This window comes from Oryctolagus cuniculus, chromosome 6 (genome assembly GCF_964237555.1).
Source record: "Oryctolagus cuniculus chromosome 6, mOryCun1.1, whole genome shotgun sequence".
Taxonomy (NCBI): Eukaryota; Metazoa; Chordata; class Mammalia; order Lagomorpha; family Leporidae; genus Oryctolagus; species Oryctolagus cuniculus.
Window position 1 is genome coordinate 120048415 of NC_091437.1, and position 21341 is coordinate 120069755.

A 21341-nucleotide genomic window follows, 5' to 3' on the forward strand; every position below is an offset into this window, starting at 1 on the left:
CGGAGCACGCGCTCGGGACCCGCGCGGCGCCGACGACTGTGGCGTCGTGTGCTCCTGCAGGGGCCCCCGCGCGCCGCGAGTGTGGCAGCCGGGCCTCCGCCCGCTCCCGGGGGACCCGAGCTGCGAGGGCGGCCCCGCCTCCATCCGCACCGACTCCTGCAAAGACCGGCGGCGGCGCCGGGGGCGAGTCTCCAGCTCGCTCGGACCGGACTGGCGCACAGGAAAGTGGCTCGGCTGGTACTGGGATGGGTTTCCCGGGTTAACATCTCCAACACCAAGGGCTGGGCGCTTGGAGCCTAATAACACTTCAGACGGAAATCTGTTCTCTAGGGTAGACAGGTTCGAAACACAAAACTTCGCCACACTTCGCCTTGGCCGCTTCTCTCTGAACTGTCAGTGTAACCCACCACACTGCCAACCAGCTGGCTGGCTGGGGCAGACCCAGACCGAAGCAGGGGTGGTGGCTTGGGGGCCTTAGTCAAATCGACCGCCTTCAAGTACAAAGCCAAAAGGCAGGAGCAGAGGGCCTGGGGTCAGAGGGAGAACTTTAGGGAAAAAAACAAAACAAAACAAAAACCAAAAAAAAAACCAACTTGCATGGCCTGACTTAGGGAAATCTTTATTAGGCACACGGGTAGATGCATTTTATCAAGGGCCCCAGGCAAATCAAAGGAAGTGGACCCCAGGCCGGGAGGACCCTCTAGTCTCTAACGAGCAGCCACGACCAAACAAGACGTGGCAATTAAAGGCGTCTTGGCGAGAAAAGGACGTGGGGTCCATCGTGTCTGAGTGTCCTCTCGGGGGTCCCCGCAGCTGCTTCGCGCGCGGTGAGCACAGGTGTCCTGCGCGGGACCTGGCGACGGGCTCCTCGGCGAAGGTGGGCGCGCGGCGCCGGAGTGCGCCCGGCTCCGGCCCGGAGAAAGGCAGGGCCTGGCGCGTTTCTCCTGCTGTTTGCTCGGAAAGGTGTGTTGGGCTCGGGAGCGGCTTTTCCGGGGTTCGGCAATTGCCCCCGCCACCTCCCGGCTGCCGTTGGCCGGTCCCTCCCACCGCGGTTCGCCCTCCGCGGGCGCCGCGCCCTGGGCCTCACCTCTGGCCTCCTTTCGCCTCCCCGCGCCGGGCCGGGCCTCCGCGCTGGACCCTTCAGGACCTCGGGCTTCGTGCCCCCACAGCCGGCCTTTCTCCGAGCGCCCCCTTCACCTCCGAGCGGGGACCCTTGCCCCGGCGGCTCCGCGCCTCTCACCCCTCACGCGCTCCCGTCCGGCCTGGTCTACCCTCGGGGTGGCGACCGCCTCTTCCCCGCCCTCCGGCCTCCCCCCTCCTCCCCTCTCGCCCTCGCCGCTCCATTCATCCAGCCATTGTCTCCCGCCCCCTCCCCCCCTCCCCAGGAGGCCTCCTCCCCCACCGCTGCCACGTCGTGGTTTGAAGGAGCCAATGGGCCGGCGCCGCCAGGTGTCTCTTACCTGCACCACGTGGGGGAGGGGGAAGGGGCGGGCAGGTAGAGCCACATCCCAAAACAGAAAAGCTTTCAGCCATTGCGCGCGCCTCCCGGGGGTGCAGCCCTGCTCCGGGTTCTTTTCATAGACGCACGGGCAATTGAATACAAAAAGGGCAGGCCTCCTGCGCCCTCCTTCCCACCCGCCTTCCTGGCCTGGGTGTGGAGCCGCGGCCAGGTGTGGGCTTGGGTGGTTGGTTGCCGCCTTTTGCACCGGCGGCAGCGTGGAGGGGGGGTGGGCGGGCGCTCTTTCTTTTTCTCTCAGAAGAGGTTTTAGCGCAGGCTTTCGCGTTCTCGCTTCCACCCCACTCACCGCCTCCTCCCGACCCCCCTTCTCCCCCTCCCCACCTATCGTCATGACGGCCTCTCCGGATTACTTGGTGGTGCTTTTTGGGATCACTGCTGGGGCCACCGGGGCCAAGCTGGGTTCGGATGAGAAGGAGCTGATACTGCTGCTGTGGAAAGTCGTGGACCTGGCCAACAAGAAGGTATTTTCTTCACATTTCCCTCCAAATGCACGCTGTGGGGGCAAGAAGTGTGTCGGAGAAGTCGGGGGTGCGGGGTAGGTAAACAAGTGCTCTTCGCCCACTTGTGAGGCCGGACGGACCCAGGGCCTAGGGAATCCAGAGTAAAACCGAACTCGTTGGCCAGCCGCCTTGGAGCCATTTCAGCCTTTCCCGAAACCTGGCTCAGGTGGAGAGGCCCGGCGCTGCGGCGCCGGGTTCACTGCCCGTCGGAGGGCGCCAGGGAAAGACGGGGGTGGGGTCCCTGAGGTCCGGGGTCCGCCTCCAGGGCCGTTCCGACCTGATCCGGGTGGGGGTGGGGCGGGGGGCCCGGCCGCCGCTGGCCGCTCGCGAGCTTTGATTTCGCCGCGGACCCCTGGCGAGGCGCGGGCTGCCGCCGCGGGCGGGCGGGGGAGGAGGGCCCAGAGAGAGGCTCCTGAATTTGAGGAAGGGGGAAACTGACCCCGGCTTCTCTGCCCCCACCCCCTCGCCCTCCGGAGGTGGGACAGCTGCATGAAGTACTCGTTAGACCAGATCAGTTGGAACTGACGGAAGATTGCAAAGAAGAAACGAAAATAGACGCCGAAAGCCTGTCCTCGGCGCCGCAGCTGGACCAAGCCCTTCGACAGGTGACAGCCCTGGGCTGCGCCGCCCCCGGCGGGGAGCAGCCTCCTCAGCCCTCGCACTCCCGGGGCGGTCCCCGCGTGTCCCTGGGGCGGGGTGGCGCTGCCCGGCTGCGTGTGTGGGCGGGCGCCGAGCCTGGGGGCCGGGGAGGGTCGTTTGGGAGGGGGTCGTTGGTCCTTTAAGCTTTTCGGTCCCTGAGATGCTGGGCCGAAATTCGTTCGTTTTCAGTTGCTTTCTCGGTAGTTCCTGGGGCCTGAGGGTCAGCCGCGTTTTACCTGCCGAATGGCTTGCGGAGTTAGAATCTTGGCGCCCCCACCTCCAGCCTGGGCCCGCGGCTCAGCCCGGGCCAGGGGGCGCTGTGGTGTAGGGCGTGTGGGCCGGGTCGGGCCGGCGACGGGCGCTGGAGGCGGCCACAGTTCTGGTTGGAACCTGAAGGTTCCTGCCCGGTTTGAGCCTTCTCAACCCCAGAAGAAGGGCTCAGTCTCATTCTCACCTTAGTGGCCCTGGCCCCAGCTCCGGGGAGGATTTGCAGGTTCCAGCATGTAGGGCTGCGCGTTGGGTCACCGTGAAACTGCCGGAATCCCCTTACTGGTGACCTAAAAACCCCGTCGCAGATGAGTGCAGGATCAAGGGGAGGGCGCGGCGCGCAACACCTGAGCACGGGTGCCTGCCCTGCGTTCTCTCGGCACGGCCTCTGCCCTGGCGCACGAGGTTCGAATCGTAGGAGAAAGTGACTTCTGCTGTGTACTGGGAAACGCTTTCCCGGACTTTGCAGAGTAACGAACAAGCATAACCCACGTTTGCTCTATCAGAAACTTGGGTTCTGTGTGCAACCTGGCACAGCCAAGCAGTAGAACAAAGTCACACCAGGGAATGATGTAATCTGAAAGCAACCTCTGATTCAAATCTGCAACGAATTTAGCGTAAAATCACAAGAGGGGACAGGCAGGAGAAGGCACTGGCAAGCTACCCCTGAGCGAAAACTGCCCTCCGGTTGGGCCACTGCAGGGGGGCCCATGCTGCCTCCGTCCAGCCCTGTGTGTTGTTCTTTCAGTTCAACCAGTCGGTGAGCAACGAGCTGAACATTGGGGTAGGAACTTCCTTCTGTCTCTGTACCGATGGGCAGCTTCATGTCAGGCAGATCCTGCATCCCGAGGCTTCCAAGAAGGTAAGAGTGCCGCCGCTTCCTGGAAAATCGTTGGACCTTGAGGCAGATCAGAGAGGCTCTTCCCTTTGGATGGTTTCTCCTCGAAAAAGATGCGTAGAGGGACTTGGTCAATGGCTACAGATGAAAAGGCTATGAAATCTGGAAGTGGCTGGTGGTGATCGTTGCAAAATATAGTAATGGACTTAATGCCAATGAAATGTATGCTTAGAGCTTGTTACAGTGGTAAATCGAATGTGACGTATTTTCCACAGTAAAAAAAATGCATGGCAATTTCAAAGATGTTTGGGATTGCAGTAATTTTATAGACACCCTGTATGAGTTAAAACAGTCTTCTTACAGCAAGATCTCAAGATGATTGGCATTCTCTATTTTTCAAAGCCAACATAGTGTGAATTTTTGAAGTTAAAGATGAGTCCAGGTAGGGAGAAAAGGGCCGTCTTAACACACGGGGATGATCCTGTTTGTGTTGAACATGAAAGGAAAGGAAACTTTGAATTCTAGTCATTTCGTTTCAAATACTGCTTTAGTAAGACTAAATCCTGTAACCAGTGAAATGCACACTTCACTTTGATTTTAAGGACAGGTTCAAAAAGAAATCTTGTATTGAAACGGTAGGTAGGGTCAGCCCTGTCTTTTCCCTTTGCTAATTTTTTTTTTTTCTGATATGAAAAGAGAAATCATGCCTGCTCAGTGTAGATAAAATGATTTCTCTCCCTGGAAAAGGAGCACAGACTACCAGCCCGGTGTAGCCAGTTGCTGTTAATACAGTTGATGCTAACGACTTCAATTAGTTTGAGCTGTAGCTTTTTATTGTGCTAGGCAGGTACTAAGCTCGAAAAATTGGAAGTAAGGGATACTAAGTAAGGTAACTGTGTGAGGCCAGTCTGGGAGTGAAAGATGTAGGTTGACAACTGGTGGCACAGGCAAGTATAGTCAGTGCAGATTTCCTTGTATTCTCCCAGGGTAGGGAAAGGTGGGAGATGAGTTAAAGGGATGATGACAATTTAAAACATTTGAAGGGGTAACTCAGGTTCCTATATCTTTAGGGTTAAGAAAATCGTTCTTTTTATGGGAGCTTTAGTGATTATTGGATTAAAAAGGGAGGAAACATTTTTAAAAATCAAATGCTAGATCAGTTGCTGTAAACTTAAGCCAGAAATAGATATATACTAATATGAGAATTATTTCCCGAGACAATCCTTTTCTTTTAGGGCCAGAGGAAAATGGCTGTTTTTGTTATTTTAGATGGACTGCTTTGGATATGGGGAAACCTCAGGAAAAAAACTGAGACATTTTCCTGTGCCACTTGTATTGGAGCTTTAAGTATAAGAAATTAAAACAATTTAGTATCATAATTTCATATGTTCATTAAAGAAAAATGATAAAGCATGCAATGATCTTACTAAGAAAACAATATATTTCTCTAAACACATTTGGATATATCCTTCCAAATTTCTGTAGAAGACCCTTATTTTTAGAAGGAACATGCGTCCTATACAAACCTTTCAGCCTACTTTATGATTTAATGTAATATCAACATTTCTTATAAGCAATGAATAAAATATTGCAGTGTTTTAAATGAATACAGTTATTTAAACCAGTCCTTCATTGATGGACATATGAATTATTGTGTCATTGCAAACAATTTTAATTAATGTTTTTGTAAGGAATTGTGAGAATTCATGATTCTTTTGGTAATGAACTCTTTGGAAAGCTGTGACCATGATGCACTAATACTCATTTCAAATACAGTGGGAGCAGGTCACTTCTAAAACTCATAAATCTCAATGGAAGGACTTCGGATAGAAGACATTCTTCTATAAATATTTAGTAACCAATGTTAAAAAGATTTTTTCCTTGATTTTTTTTTTTCTAGTGTGCAAATGGGTAGACATTCCCAGTAAGTGAGTAATCTAGTTTGAGATTTTAAGAAAAATACAAATTCAGGCTTTAAAAAAGCCCAACTTATATTTAAATTATTCAATGAGAGGCTAATTATTCAGGAAAAGGGAAACTATTGTCTCATATTTGTGCAGACAGTTGAGCTTTGTTTACTAACTGCAAGACTAGTGCCTGTAACAGAAGAACAACAGGTAACCATTTTTCCTTTGCCTTTGGGATTTGGGATTTTTTTTTTTTTTTTTTTTAAGTCTATTTGAATTTGTGGTTGTAGTCAGGGTACTCATAGTGGTCAAGAAAACTAATGTTGAAATGTAATTTGGCACAAAAATAGTACTATTTAATTAGGAATTTACTGTTTAAATCTATTACTGAAAATATGCATTATAAGAACCCAATTGCAGTTTTCTATATGAAAACTGAGAGGGATGATATTGCTGCCTGAAAACACAGGTGCTTTATAGTGGCTACTGTGGAAGACGTGTAGTATTGTCACCCAGAAAATCTAAAGCACAATAGTCCAAACGTATTGTAGTTTCAGAAATGCTTTGAATGGAATTCTAAATGGAGCAAATGTAATTTGTTGCTTTAAAATAAGATAGTTTTGTTTTTTGCCCATGAGACTTGTATCCAGAATCTAATTCAGTAACAGAGCAGCTATTAAAAATCTGGTCTTCCATTAAGTTTTTTAAAAATTACATCTTTTGTTTGAAAAATTTGTAAAATATGTTTGCATTCAATCCTTAGGTTCCTAGTTATTAAGAAAATGTTGAAATTGATTGAAGTCACAGTATCTACCTTGTCCTTCCCCAGAATGTGTTGCTTCCTGAATGCTTCTATTCATTTTTTGATCTTCGAAAAGAATTCAAGAAGTGTTGCCCTGGCTCACCTGATATTGACAAACTGGATGTTGCAGCAATGACAGAATGTATCCTTTAAATGACTATCCAAGAATTATTTGAAAAGCTAGCTTCTGGAAAAAAAAGGTAATTCAAGACATGTTAAAATGTTTTAAAACTTGTCATCATATACATGAAACTTAGCGTCCAAAATTGGTCTACTATGTTAGGAGGAACTAATATGACAATTATCTAAGTTTTCAAAGAAGTTTAAATGAACTGAATTTGAACATTGGATGGGTTTAGAGAGGGATTTTTGTGAGATGATTGCTCCTAAAATAGAATTTGGTTTCAGATGACAGGATTGTTTTGGGTGATGAATTGGAGAAGAATGTAAACACTGTACTCTCTTGGTATAGGTCCCAGACTCCCTTATTCTTGATTATTAGTTTTAGAGGTTTTTTGGCTTTAGAATGGGTGAAATTTTGGGGTGATTTTTTTTTTGTCTTTTTTTTTTTTTTAAATAGTAGATGTATCTCTTCTACAATCCCCTGAGTTTGAGTTTCTGCAATACATACAAGATCAAGGTGATTATAATCCATCTTTGGAGATGATAAATGGGGTTGGCATTGGTACCTTAATTCTTACCAAGATAGTGTTTTAGATATGTTATGTATTATAAAAGCAAATTTTATAATCGCAAATCTTGTGATCATGAATGACCCATCATCTTACAGCCATTAAGTCTTTAAGGTGCTAACTAATAAGCAGTCATGTGTTCATACATCAGATGTGAAATTGACTAATTGACTAATAGACTAATGTTAGTCAGCTCTCTCGGGACCCCTCTGAAAATCATCCTGACATCAGATCTCAGCTCTCCTGGGACCCCTCTGAAAATCATCCTGACATCAGATCTAAGTTACTTTCAGGAATTTGTAGATTTTTTTTTTTTTTTTTTTTTTTTACAGGCAGAGTGGACAGTGAGAGAGAGACAGAGAGAAAGGTCTTCCTTTGCCGTTGGTTCACCCTCCAGAGGCCACAGCGGCCGGCGCACGGCACTGATCTGAAGGCAGGGGCCAGGTGCTTCTCCTGGTCTCCCATGGGGTGCAAGGCCCAAGCACTTGGGCCATCCTCCACTGCACTCCCGGGCCATAGCAGAGAGCTGGCCTGGAAGAGGGGCAACCGGGACAGAATCCGGCACCCCGACCGGGACTAGAACCCGGTGTGCCGGCGCCGCTAGGCGGAGGATTAGCCTAGTGAGCCGCGGTGCCGGCCCTTGTAGATGCTTATTCTTGAAGATTTCTTACAGTATCAAGAACTAAAACCTTGAAATTTCAAAATGTATTTACCTGATTGAAAAAGGTGGTTTGCATATTTTTCCTAACTTCTTATAAGCAGGCCATTCAAAGCATTTTTATTTGCCTTCTTCCTGGAATTCCAAAATTCCAATTGGCTGGAATTTGGATAAGCATTTCCAATAGTGCTGGCAGCAGAGTGGAAAAGCTCATTTTGACTTTGAAACAGAGTCTTAGATTTATAATTTTATTGCAAATTAAGAAGCGGATTTTCACCTAACGTGTTTTTTGACTGTTAAACTTGCATTCTTCTTTGCCATTTAACAGGTTAGAAATGCTATTAAACTTCCTTAGTGATGGCTTTTGTTTTGCATTTGTTTTATGACTCCTACTCAGAGAAATCTTCCCTGAGTAGGCTACCAGACCAATTGCTAAGGTCAAGAGCTATCATACCAAAGCTAAATATCAGCTTGCTGCTTATCTGTGCAAACTATTTCTACAAAAGCCAGACTACAGTTTAGTTCTTCCAGATCACTAACCATTTTCTTTGCTAATGTGCAAATGACACTGAATTTGGAAACATAAGGATTGTCATTAAAGAGCGTTGATGGTTTTGCCAACTAGATGGAGAGTCATTGCTCCTAAGAGATTACCTGTTCCACCAGGTATACCAGTGGGGGAGGGGAGGGGAAGAGGCTCCTGCCTACACCTGCAAAGGAGCAAGTAGGGGAATGTGCAGGTTGGTGTGCTTGTCTGATTTTTCCTGCTGTGAAAGAGTTGTAGTCTTGTGTTTTTATGTGAGGGTACAGAAATACTGGTTATTGGGAACCTCTGATTTCACGTTATGCTAAGTATTTTTATTAATGTTAAGTAATCTTAATAGAAATAAAAGTAATAATGTTAATTAATCTAAGTACTTGTTTTCCAGACTGGTTTTGAGTTAATAAAATTTGTTTTTAAGAGCAGTTTTAAGTTCAGAGCAGAATTGAGCAGGAAATACAAAGAGTTCCCATGTAACTCCTCCCCACACATCCAGCCTACCCTATTGTCAACATTTGATATAATCAATGAACCTATATGTAAGCAGCATTATCACCAAATGTCCAGAGTTTCCATTAATGTTCACTTTTTTTTTTTTTTTTTTAAGATTTATTTATTTGAAAGGCAGAATTAAGGAGGGAGGGAGGGAGAGAGAGAGAGAGAGATGTCTTTCATCTCTGGTTCGCTCCCCCAGTGGCCACAATGGCCAGGGCTGGGCCAGGCTTAAGCCAGGAGGTTCTTCTGTGTCTGCCACATAGTTGCAGGGTCTCCCAAGTAGTTGGGCCATCTGCTGCTGCATTCCCAGATGTAATAGCAGGAAGCTGGATCGGAAGTGGAGCAGCCAGGCACAGGAACCTCTAATGTTCACTTTTGATGTTGTACGCCCTAGGTTTTGACAGTGTACTATGATGGGTAGGTAGCCAACATTGTAGTATCATTATAGTAAAGCCAGTTTCATTGCTTCAAAGATCTGTTTCTTGCTTATTCTTCCCCTCTTCTGCTAATCTTCTCACTGTCTGTGTAGTTTTGCCTTTTCCTGGGTGTCATAAACTTGGAATCATGTAGGTTGACTCTTGAAGTTGACTGCTTTTACCTAACAGTACGCATTTAAGGGTCTTTGTCTTTGAGAGGTGATAGTTCATTTCTTTGTAGCACTGAAAACACTCCACTTTCTGGATCTAATAAAGTTTATCCCCTCCCCTACTGAGAGATGACTTGATTGCTTTGAAGTTGTGGCCATTGTGAACACATCCTTACCTGGGTTTTTGTGAGTTTATAATTCTGTAGTACATTTGGTCAAGTATCAAAGTGATTGCTGGATCATATGGTAAGATTGTGGTTTTTCTATCTCTCACTACAGTCTTGTGTTTAAGACACTTTTTTTTTCCTGTTGAGGGAAAGCAGTGAGGTCTTAAATATTTTAAAAAATATATAGAACTTGAGTAATATGCAGTATTTTTTAATGTATTTGTTTATTTGAAAGAGTTCGAGAAGGAGACTCAGAGAGAGAGAGAGAGAGAGAGCACCCACCCACCCACCCACCCAAACGAGAGCTGGTTCACTTCCCCAATTGGCCACACTTGCTGGAGATGGGCCAATCCAAAGCCAGGAGCCAGGAGCTTCTTCCGGTTCTCCCACGTGGGTGCAGGGGCCCAAGGACTTGGGCCATCTTCTGCAGCTTTGCCAGGCCATAGCAGAGAGCTGGATGGGAAGTGGAGCAGCTGGGATTTGAACTGGTGCCATATGGGATGCCAGCACTGCAGGCAGCGGCTTTCCCCGCTACACCATGGCACTGGCCCCTGTTTTTATTTTCAAATGGAATCCTGAGTCACAGAGTGACAATCTGAGCCCCAGTGAGCTTTGCCTTCCTGGGAGTTAGTTCTTTTTCTTTTTCTTTTTTTTAATTTTTTCACAGGCAGAGTGGACAGAGAGAGAGACAGACAGAGAGAAAGGTCTTCCTTTTGCCATTGGTTCACCCTCCAATGGCCGCTGTGGCCGGCCGGCCTACCACGCTGATCCGATGGCAGGAGCCAGGTGCTTCTCCTGGTCTCCCATGGGGTGCAGGGCCCAAGCACTTGGGCCATCCTCCACTGCACTCCCTGGCCACAGCAGAGAGCTGGCCTGGAAGAGGGGCAACCGGGACAGAATCCGGCGCCCCGACCAGGACTAGAACCCGGTGTGCCAGCGCCACAAGGCGGAGGATTAGCCTAGTGAGCCGTGGCGCCGGCCTTCGTTTTTCTTTTTCTTTCTTTCTTTTTAGACTTATTTATTTGCTTGAGAGGCACAGTACAGAGAGAGGGAGGGAGGGAGAGATGCAGAGAGTGAGGTCTTCTGCCTGCTGGTTCATTCCCCAAATGGTTGTGACAGCTGGAGCTGGGCCGGCGAGGAGCTTCATTTGGGTCTCCCTCTGCTGCCTTTCCAGACCATTAGCAGGGAGCTGGATCCGAGGAGGAGCAGTCAGGACTTCAACCTATGTCCAAATGGTTTGTCTGCTTCACAGAGGGTAACAACTTTACCTGCTATGCCACAGCACTGGCCCCAAGTTAATTTTCTTTTTATTTTTAATAATTAAATATTTTAAAATTTATTTGAAAGGCAGAGTTGGTGGGGGAAAGAAAGGGAGAGAGACATCTTCCATCTGCTGAGTCACTCCCCCAAATGGCTGCAACAGCCAAGGCTGGGTGCATGAGAAGAGCTTCTTTATGGTTTCCCACATGGGTATAGGAGTCCAAGTCCTCAGGCCCTTCTCCGCTGCTTTCCCAGGCACATTTGCAGGGAACTGGATCAGAAGTGGAACAAATGGGACTTGAATTGATGCCCCTAGAGGATGCGGGTGCTGCAGGGAGGGAGTGGCTTAGCCCACTATACCACAACACCGGCCTTAGGCCTCTTTTTTTTTTTTTTTTTTTTTTAACATTTATTTATGTATTTGAAAGGCAGAGAGAGAGAAAGAGGTCTTCCATCCACTAGTTCACCCCCACCAAGTGGCTACAAAAGCTGGAGCTGGGCCAATCCAAAGCCAGGAGCTTCTTCCTGGGCTCCCGAGTGGGTGCAGGGGCCCAAGGACTTGGGCCATCTTTCACTGCTTTCCCAGGCCATAGCAGAGAGCTAGATCAGAAGTGGAACAGCCAGGACTCCAACTAGCAACCATATGGGATGCTGGCTCTGCAGGCAGTGGCTCTTCCTGCGGTGCCAGAGTGCCAGCCCCCCTAGGCCTCTCTTAACATCTTTCTTCTTCCCAAAGGAAAGCTTTGTAAACCATGAAATGCTATGTAAATGAATACATATGCCCACTTCGATAAAAGAAAAAAAAGTTTAGTAATTTCTTGAATGCAGTTTTGGTTCTTATTTTAGTATTTAAAGTATTTGTATTTGTTCTTAAAACCATTTCTGATGTGAGTGTTAGGCCTCCCTGAGTTCCACTGCGGTGTTTTGCTTGGTTTTGAATCATGCAGTCACAGCTGAGAAGACCTCAGCTGGCAGGTGAACTATAGGTTGCCTTTCATAAGCTTTATTCTTAAGTGAGGTGTGATGATGACAGAGGCTGGTGCTTTTGTGATTTTTTTTTTTTTCCTGAGGAAGAAATTATCTCTGATCCCTTAGAGAAATTCTACTAGTTGTCTCCTACTAAAAAGACATGTTGCTTAGAGAGCTATTTGTATAAATGGATTCTTTTATTCATTTTTTAAAAAAGAACAGCCCTGTATTTTTCCCCTACTCATGTTGAATAAAATTTCTTCCTCCTTATTTGGTTAACCCATTTTTTTTTTGTTATCCACAAACTGATTTATCCTCTTTAATCAAAATTTACATCTCATTTGCAGAGTTTAGTTACTTATGCAATATTAATTTTCATTTTGAGAGCTCTTCATCTGCTGGTTCATTCCTCAAATGCCTGCAGCAGCTGCTGCTGGTCCAGGCTAAAGGCAGGCACAGGAAACCCCATCCAGTTCCCCAGCATGGGTACCAGGGACCCCACTGCTGCCTCCCAGGAAGCACATTAGCAGGAAGCTAGATTGCAAGTAGAGCCAGAACTTGAACACTGCTGGTGTCCCAAGCAGTGTCTTAACTGCTGCTCTTAGTTTTTAAAACATTATTTGAGAGGCTGAGAGTTAGAGAGCTCCCATCTAATGGTTCACTCCCGAAACAGTAAAGGGCCAGGAACTCAATTTGGGTTTCCCACATGGGTGGCAGAAACCTAATTGCTTGTACCATCACCACTGTCACCCAGGGTCTGCATTAGCACAAAGCTGAATCAAGAAACAAAAAACCATGTATTGGAATCCAGGCACTCTGATATGGAATCCAGGCATTTTAACCAGCAACTTGAAATCCTGCCCTAGGAAGTTGCCTTTTTTTTTTTTTTTTTTTTTTTTTTTTTTTTTTTTTTTTTTGACAGGCAGAGTGGACAGTGAGAGAGAGAGACAGAGAGAAAGGTCTTCCTTTGCCGTTGGTTCACCCTCCAATGGCCGCCGCGGCCGGCGCACCGCGCTGATCCGATGGCAGGAGCCAGGAGCCAGGTGCTTTTCCTGGTCTCCCATGGGGTGCAGGGCCCAAGCACCTGGGCCATCCTCCACTGCACTCCCTGGCCACAGCAGAGGGCTGGCCTGGAAGAGGGGCAACCGGGACTAGAACCCGGTGTGCCGGCGCCGCAAGGCGGAGGATTAGCCTAGTGAGCCGCGGCGCCGGCCGGAAGTTGCTATTATTTTTAAAAGAATTATAGAGAGGCAGAGACAGATCTTCCATCCATTGGTTTACTCCCCAAATGGCTACAGTGGCTGGAACTGGGCCCATCTAAAGCCAGCATCCGGAAGCTTCTTCCTGGTCTCCCAAGCGCGTGCAGGGGCCCACTGACTTACACTAGGACCGTCTTCCACTGCTTTCCCAGGCATATTAGCAGGGAGCTGGATTGGTAGTGGAGCAGCTGGGACTCGAATCAGTGCCCCTATGGGATTCTGGCACTGCAGGCAGTGGCTTTACCCATTTCACCACAGTGCCTGTCCTGAAACTGATTTTTAAAACATACAAAAAGGAGTCCTCCTGAAAGAAAGGCACTATCAACTTAGTGCTTGCTATATATATCTCAGCAATAGCCTTACAACGGTTCCTGTTGGTGTGGTAGCCATCTCCATTTTACAGCCAGGGAAACAGGCTTGGGAGGTTTTCTGAAGTTCTCCAGCACCTTTCTGATGCAAAAATGCTGCCCATCAATTAAGATATAGTACTTTAAAATGTATGAAAATCATTTGAGGTTGCTTGATTACTTGAATTATCTCCCCTTTAAAGATGATCTCCTTCTGAAATTTCTATTGTCCTGTATTTTCTTGGCACTTTTCTATTAAGAAATTGAACAGTAAAGTAAATTTTGTAAAATTTCTATTCCACTATAGGATATTACATCCCTATAAGTACACTTCAATGAATTCACAAGTTTATTTGGGTGCAAATTTTGAAATCTAATAATAGTCTTTTCATGATACACCTTTCCCATAAACTTTTTTCCTAGTGGTGTTTGGCATGATTAGCAAATTTCATTTCACTAGTACAATTTTCCATGATCAGGATAAAAAAACCAGTAAATTGCTCGTCGGACCATCCAGAGGTTAGTAGAATGTGTGCGAATGAATATATGTTTATGTGTGCTTCACCATTTCTTTGTTGGGTATAAAGGATTTGGATGTGTAAGTTCCAGTAGCACGATGGTATTGTCCTGTTCTTCTCACAGATTAAATATGGAGGTGATAGGTTCAGTAGGACAAGAAGTATGGAGTCACATTTATTGCATTTCGCAGACTCAGTTTTCCTATCATAGTGTGGGAAAGCCTATTGTTTGACCACTTAGCCAGTGCCTGGCTATCTTCACTGACTGAGTCAGGATCTCAACAGTTTGTGAGTGTCTTAGTAGAGGAGAAAACAGCTGCCATGACCTTTGAGAAGGACTTACTGATAGAACTTCTTATTTTAATGATTTTACATATAAGGTGTTTTTTAAAGATTTATTTATTTGAAAGGCAGAGTTACAGAGAGGCAGAGAGAGTATCTGTCCACTGGGTCACTCCCCAGATGACTGCAGTGGCCGGAGCAGAGCCGGTCCTAAGCCAGGAGCCAGGAGCTTCTTCCAAATCTCCCACATGGGTGCAGGGGTCCAAGCACTTGAGCCATCTTCTACTGCTTTCCCAGGACATTAGCAGAGAGCTGGATTGGAAGTAGAGCAGCCAGGGTTTGAACTGGCACCCATATGGGATGCTGGCACAGCAGGCAGTAACTTCACCTGCTGGTGCTGTGGCATAGCCCCTGAGATATTTTAACCTCACTTGAGACTAGATAAAACTTTTTTTAAAAGATCGATTAATTGATTTGAGAAGCAGAATTACAGAGAGAGGGAGAGGAGAGACAGAGAGAGTGAGCACGTGGGATAGAGATCCAAATCTTCTATCCGCTAGTTCACTCCCCAAACAGCCGTAACAGTCAGCTAAGCTGATCCTGAGCCAGGAGCTTCCTCTGGGTCTTCATGTATGTGCGGGGGCCCAAGAACTTGGGCCATCTTCTACTGCTTTCCTAGGCCATTAGCAGAGAGCTGCATCCAAAGAGTAGCAGCTGGGGCATGAACCAGCGCCCATATGGGACACTGGTGCCACAGGTAGAGGCTTACCCTGCTATGCTACAGTTCCCCCCCCCCTTTTTTTTTTAACATTTATTTATGTATTTGAAGGGCAGAGTTAGGAAGAGACAGAGATCTTCCATCCACTGATTCACTCCCCAAATAGCCAGAATGATTAGGTCTGGGCCAAGCCAAAGCCAGGAGCTTCATCGAGGTCCCACATGTGCGTGGTAGGGGCCCAAGGACATGGGCCATCCTTTGCTGCCTTCCTGCGTGCACCAGGAAGCTGGATCTGAAGCAAACCACCTGGCCTTGAGTCGGCGCTTGCTTGGGCTGATGTTGTCACAGGCGGCAGCTCAACCCATCACGCCACAATTGCAACTCCTGGACAAAGCTTTTCAAGGCATCACCTACATGTTAGTACAGGTACATGTCAGGTTAATTTGGCTTCTGCAGTTATAAAATAGTGCATGAATAATTTGTTCTGATTAATTGACCTGGGCTGTTGTAATTGCACAGACCTTCCTTGCCCTGCTTTAAAGGTGGAGGGAAGCCCAGACTCTCACTTCCTACATCTATATAAAAGGGATTTTAGACATGACCAAGTGCAGTTAAGTTGTGCTAGTAGTTGACCTTGTTAGCTGCAGGGGGAAGGAATTATCTTTGGCATGGCGTCAGCATGATGTGAACCGAATCAGCAAATATGCTGGCTTATGGTCTGTAGTAAGTTAAGTGACGAGAAATACTGTCTGTTCTGGCCAGCACTCAGTGTTGTTGATTTTATGTGGTTTAGTTTAATAATAAAATAACATCTAACTTTTAAAATGTACATTTGGGGATTCCAGGATTATTATTATTTTTCTTTTTTTGCAAATTTCAAACTGCTTTAGAAAGTTTGTTTTATCTTGGAGTCTCTGTATCCTATTTGTGCCATGCAATGTCTTTTTCTACCATGAAACTCTTTCTTATTGTGCAGTAGCTCCTGTCTCCATCTTATTTCTTCTGGGGGTGTAATTGACTTCTTGCTAGGTTTGTTTGAAGTTTTCTCACACAACTTTATGACGATACCTTCTGCAAGCGGTACTTATTAGGTAGGGAGCTAATTTCCCACCCCAACCCCCCCCCCCCCAAACACACACTTAGAATAAACTTCTGAGAAGTGAAGTTAAAGCTAAGGTGTTTGTTTCATTTCCCAGCATTTTTATTGCTGGTATGAGAAAGTTTTGTTGTCTTGATTGTAGTTAAATTCTATTACAGGGACGTTCTTTTACAGAACTGTATTTTATTTTTATTTTTCAAGATTTGTTTGTTTGAAAGGCAGAGTTATAGAAAGAGAGACAGATCTTCCATCCTCTGTTTCACTCCCAAATAGCTGCAATGGCCAGGGCTGGGTCAGGCTGAAGCTAAGGCCTGGAACTTCAGCTGGGTCTCCCACTTGAATGGCAGGGGCCCAAATACTTGGGCTGTCCTCTGCCTTAGCAGAGAGCTGGATTGGAAGTGGTACAGCCAGGACTTGAACTGCACCCATATGGGATGCAGGCAGTGGCTTAACCACTGTACCACAATGCCAGCTCAGAGCAGTGTTTTGATTTGTACAGCTCGTTTATTTAATTTTTTAAAATTTTGTTTTATCTTTAAAGATTTTATTCATTTTAGAGGCAGAGTTACAGAGAGAAAGACAGAGATCCTCCATCCTCTGGTTCACTCCCCAAATGCCCGCAATGGCCGGTGTTGAGCCGATCCAGAGCCAGGAACCAGGAGCTTCCTCCGGGTCTCTCCACCCAGTTGCAGGGACCCAAGAACTTGGGCCATCCTGCGCTGCTTTCCCAGGGGCATCAGCAGGGAGCCGGATCAGAAGTGGAGCAGATGGGACTCGAACTGCCACCCATATGGTATGTGGGTACTACAGGCCAGGGGTTTAACCCGCTGCACAATGGTGCCAGCCCCTGTACAATTCATTTAGGAGTAGTTTTTCACTGGCTTTTCTCCCTTCTTTATATAATTGTAGGAAGCTCACTTCCTAGCTGGAGTGCTAACCAGCTTTCCTTTTGCTATGGTTTTTGTTTGCTTTTCCTTTATTCAATATTGTGCATTCCTTATTGTAATATGAGTTTTTGTTATTCTATAAATAAGAGTAAGTAGGAAGAAAAGTTACAAACTAGTCTTCTGAAGGGTCAATGGCAGAGAAAAATGACTTTGAGCTGGAATTTTGAATTAGAATGTAATTTTAACAGTCTTAAATTCATTTCTGTTATTTAATACATGTGATTTGCTTAGATAGAAACGAAAACAGTCTGAAAAGCACATTTGTAGGTGAAAATTGGGTATCCTCTTACAGGCAGTTGAGAAAGATAACTTTTTTCAGTGGATAAGCTAATGGAATAAACATCCTCAAATTTCTGTCTGAATTTTACCTTCGGCTATTGTGAGCATGAGCTAAATCTAGAAGTCTGTTTGGCCAAAGGTTTCACCAAGGCAAGCGTACCTCCTGTTCTTGACTGGTCTAACCTCCGTCTCCTTGTAGCACTTTGCTCCCTTGTAGCTGGAAATGTGGGTTTTGTTCCCACCAAGTCTGGCTGCACCCTTCCTTGCTTGCAGAGCTGGCCAAGCCTGTTGGTGCTGTTGTGGCTGCCCCAAGGGCAGAATGAGTAAGCTGCGTGACAAGCCATAAATCAGGTGGCGCGCACTCATCTTTCCTGCCCTCAAGATCAGACATGCAGTGAGTAATTCAACTCACAATCATCAATTGATAGGCAAAAGGATTGGCACTGAAACTTTAAAATTGATCTCCTTCGTGTATCATTCATGTTCGGTTCTTCTGTGCATTATAGGTTGCAGAAAGCTTCCTAAGAGGGCAGATAGGTATGTGTTTGGGGGAGGTGGAGACACAAAAAGAGGAGGTGGCTTGGGCTCACAGGAAGTGGGGTGACTTGTAGGAATTGTTCGCAGCTCGAGCTACTGATCTCAGTGTGTGATGGCTTGAAGGGAAACATGTTGGTACGTGTGATACAAAACCAAGTTAGCCAATGTCAACAACAGATTCTTAATTTAAAAGGAGAATTCTGTAAAATGACTATTAAGCTGCAAATCCATTTTCAAGCCAATGGAATGCTCAGCATTTTACTTTTGATCTCTGTCTCCTTTAAGGGACTTTTACCTGTAAATTTAAAGTTTCTCACAGAGTATTGCTCAAAACAAAACAAATTAAGCAAAGCTTATCTTGGTGCAGGGATTGTGTACACATAGTCAGATTAGAGCAATATTATGATTCTGATGCCAAAACTTGCCATCCAGTGACTGGGTGAGTTATGGAACACCTCTAAATCCTATTTCTTCATCTGCTTTGTCTTACCATTACCTACCTGACAAAGTTATTGTGAAAATTTGAAGACATAGATGGTGGTGCATGCATTGAATAAATGCTGTAATTCATGTCAATAGAATCCTAGAAGCTTTAGGGGTTATGGTTGGTGCAAAGAGCTCAGGGGAAGGTGGAGGTCTACACACAGGAAATGTATAATACAGTGAAGAATAATACTGGAATGTTGTGTAATGGACTCTTAAATTGATGGTTGTGAACTAGAGCAGTTAGGGAAGGCTTTGGTGCTAGGAGAGAATCACTCATGATGTAACTTAATTTAGTTGGAGGATTAAGAAGATAAGAATGCTTTGCAGTGAGTTATCTGAGTAAAGGTGAGGAGGCCAAGTATCTCTTGTCATTATAGAAGAGTACTTTGATGCAACATGCTATCATATTCTTACTCCTCCAGACTTTGATTTTCTTCTAATACTCTGTTTTCTGTTTTTTTGTTGTTGTTGTTGTTTTGTTTTTTAAGATTTATTTATTTATTTGAAAGGCAGAGATGGAGAGAGACAAATCTATTTTCCATCTGCTGATTTACTCCCCAAATGCCCAGTGACCAGAGCTGGGCCAGGCTGAAGCCAGGAGCTTCTTCCAGGTCTCCCAGCTGGTCACAGAGACCCAAGCACTTGAGTCATCCTCTGCTGCTTTCCTAGGTGTATTAGTAGGACACTGGATTGGAAGTGGAGCATCTGGGACACAGACTGAAGCCTGTGCCCATGTGGGATGCTGGTATTGCCAGCAGAAGCTTAACCTTGTATGCACATCATTGGCCCTTCATACTGTGTTTTGGGATGGAAAATTCGGATGTAAACATTCCACTGACAGTCTCCTGTTCACTAGCAACCTCTCTCTGAAAATGTTGATAGTCAATATTTCAGATTCTGGGGCCAAGTATGGTTTCTGCTCATATTCTTTTTATAGTCCTTTAAAAATATAAAATCCCATTTTTTGCTCTGAGTGGCACCAAAACAGGTTGAGGATTGAACACCTTTCTTCCAGGTTCCTTAGGGGGAGAGTGTTTGTGAGTATCTTAGATAGGGCTTTTGTGTATCTCACCGTTTTGACCCAGCATTCATCTGGTCCTTATGCATTTGTTTACTTGGACAGTTTTTGGTAAAACTGTTCCCAGTAGAGTTTACTAAATGTAGGAACTTTGTGAAATCAGCCAAAGTTAAGGGATAAAATTTGAGCTGTTGGAACTATGTTTAACCTGGTGTGACTTTTGCCCACTTGAAAAATTTTGGCCATGTCTGGATACATTTTAGTTGTTACAACTGGGGGTAAGGTAGAGACTAACTAAAATTCTTGTAATACATAAGAACTTGTCTCCGCCAGCAAGAATTGTCTGGCTTGTATTCCAGTAATTGCCAAGCTTGAGAAACATGGCTGGGATCAGAGTACCTCAAAATGTTCATAGAAAATGGAGTTAAAAATAACTTTAAGTGCTAAAATTTGTTGAAATTCATGTCTACTAGGGGTCTTCAAAAAGTTCATGAAAGATGCATTTATGATAATGATATATTCTGTATACAGAGATTTCAAAAATTTTTTTGCAGTATAGTAAATCTATCTTTGAAATTTTCCATGAACTTTTGGTCTCTAGTTCTTTTTTTTTTTTTTTTTAATATATTTTTACTTATTTTCTTTTTTTTTGACAGGCAGAGTGGACAGTGAGAGAGAGACAGAGAGAAAGGTCTTCCTTTACCGTTGGTTCACCCTCCAATGGCCGCTGCGGCCAGCGCGCCGCGCAGATCCGAAGGCAGGAGCCAGGTGCTTCTCCTGGTCTCCCATGTGGGTGCAGGGCCCAAGCACTTGGGCCATCCTCCACTGCCCTCCCAGGCCATAGCAGAGAGCTGGCCTGGAAGAGGGGCAACCGGGACAGAATCCGGCACCCCGACCGGGACTAGAACCGGGTGTGCCGGCGCCACTAGGTGGAGGATTAGCCTATTGAGCTGCGGCGCCGGCCACTTTTTTTTTTTTTTTTTTTTTTTTTTTAAGATTTATTTATTTGAAAGGCAGAGTTATAGAGAGGCAGAGAGAGAAAGACGTCTTCCATCCTCTGGTTCACTCCCGAGATGGCCGCAATGGCTGGAGCTGCGCTGATCAGAAGCCAGGAGCTTCTGGGTCTCCCACATGGGTGCAGGGACCCAAGCACTTGGGCCATCTTCCACTGCTTTCCTAGGCCATAGCAGAGAGCTGGATTGGAAGTGGAGCAGCTGGACTGAAACCAATGCTCATACGGGATGCTGGCACTGCAGGTGGCAGCCTTACCTGCTATGCCACAGTCCCAGCCCCTGGTGTCTCTTTCTTGGATACCTTTCTATTTACACCACGGTGGACTACAACAAAGCTAAATGTGTTATTGGAATGTCAGGGATTCCAGACAATTTTTTGTTAGCAGACTTTACAAATATACTATAGCTAGTTTTTCTTAGCCTTCTAAAGAGTTCTTAAAGTTCCCCCTGCCTCCCCAGAAAATTTAGGGCATTTTCCTCTCCAAAGCGTCTTCATCTTTTGGCTATGACTTTTTGAAACTTTTACCATAACTGTTGAAAATGGTACTGGATTGATAAATATTTTATAGTACTGCCTTCTGCAGATAATCATGTTAATAACCCCAATTGGTGGTCATTAGTCTGTTGCTTGAACAAATCATGGAGTTGACTTTTCTAATCCTTCAATGGCCAGCGCCTCTGCTTCATCAGTACATGGTATAAGGGGCTTGCAGGAGGCTGCCAAAATCAGTCACCACTTTTGTTTGATGATTAATCCTACGAGAGGATACAAAGAGGCACAGGGTAAGTCCCAACTTTCTGTTGCAAATGTGGCCCTCAGAAATGTTGGATCATCACAGGTTATCAAGGTAGTTACCTAAGAGTTTTGTGGAGGAGGAGGAAGAGGAGGACACCTCTTTTTAGAAGCTGCTTTGTGCTCCAGGCTGGCTTTATCTCAATGAATCTTCACAGAAAGCCCAGGGAAGTGAGGATTAGCACAGCTGTGGCTTTATAGGTGT

At 45.9% G+C, this 21341-nt stretch overlaps 1 protein-coding gene across 6 annotated transcripts in view; it reads left to right on the forward strand.

Moving 5' to 3' along the window:
• The first annotated feature begins 1844 nt into the window (after positions 1–1844).
• ESRP1 (epithelial splicing regulatory protein 1) overlaps positions 1845–21341 on the forward strand; it is a 60255-nt gene continuing 40758 nt past the window's right edge. For all 6 annotated transcript variants that reach the window (XM_051843918.2, XM_017341442.3, XM_051843922.2 and 3 more), the window contains exons 1-4: positions 1845–1980; positions 2496–2624; positions 3674–3787; positions 6500–6614. In XM_051843918.2, the coding sequence (XP_051699878.1) occupies positions 1849–1980; positions 2496–2624; positions 3674–3787; positions 6500–6614 (490 nt within the window). In that variant the 5' untranslated portion in view covers positions 1845–1848. The remainder of the gene's footprint in view (positions 1981–2495; positions 2625–3673; positions 3788–6499; positions 6615–21341) is intronic.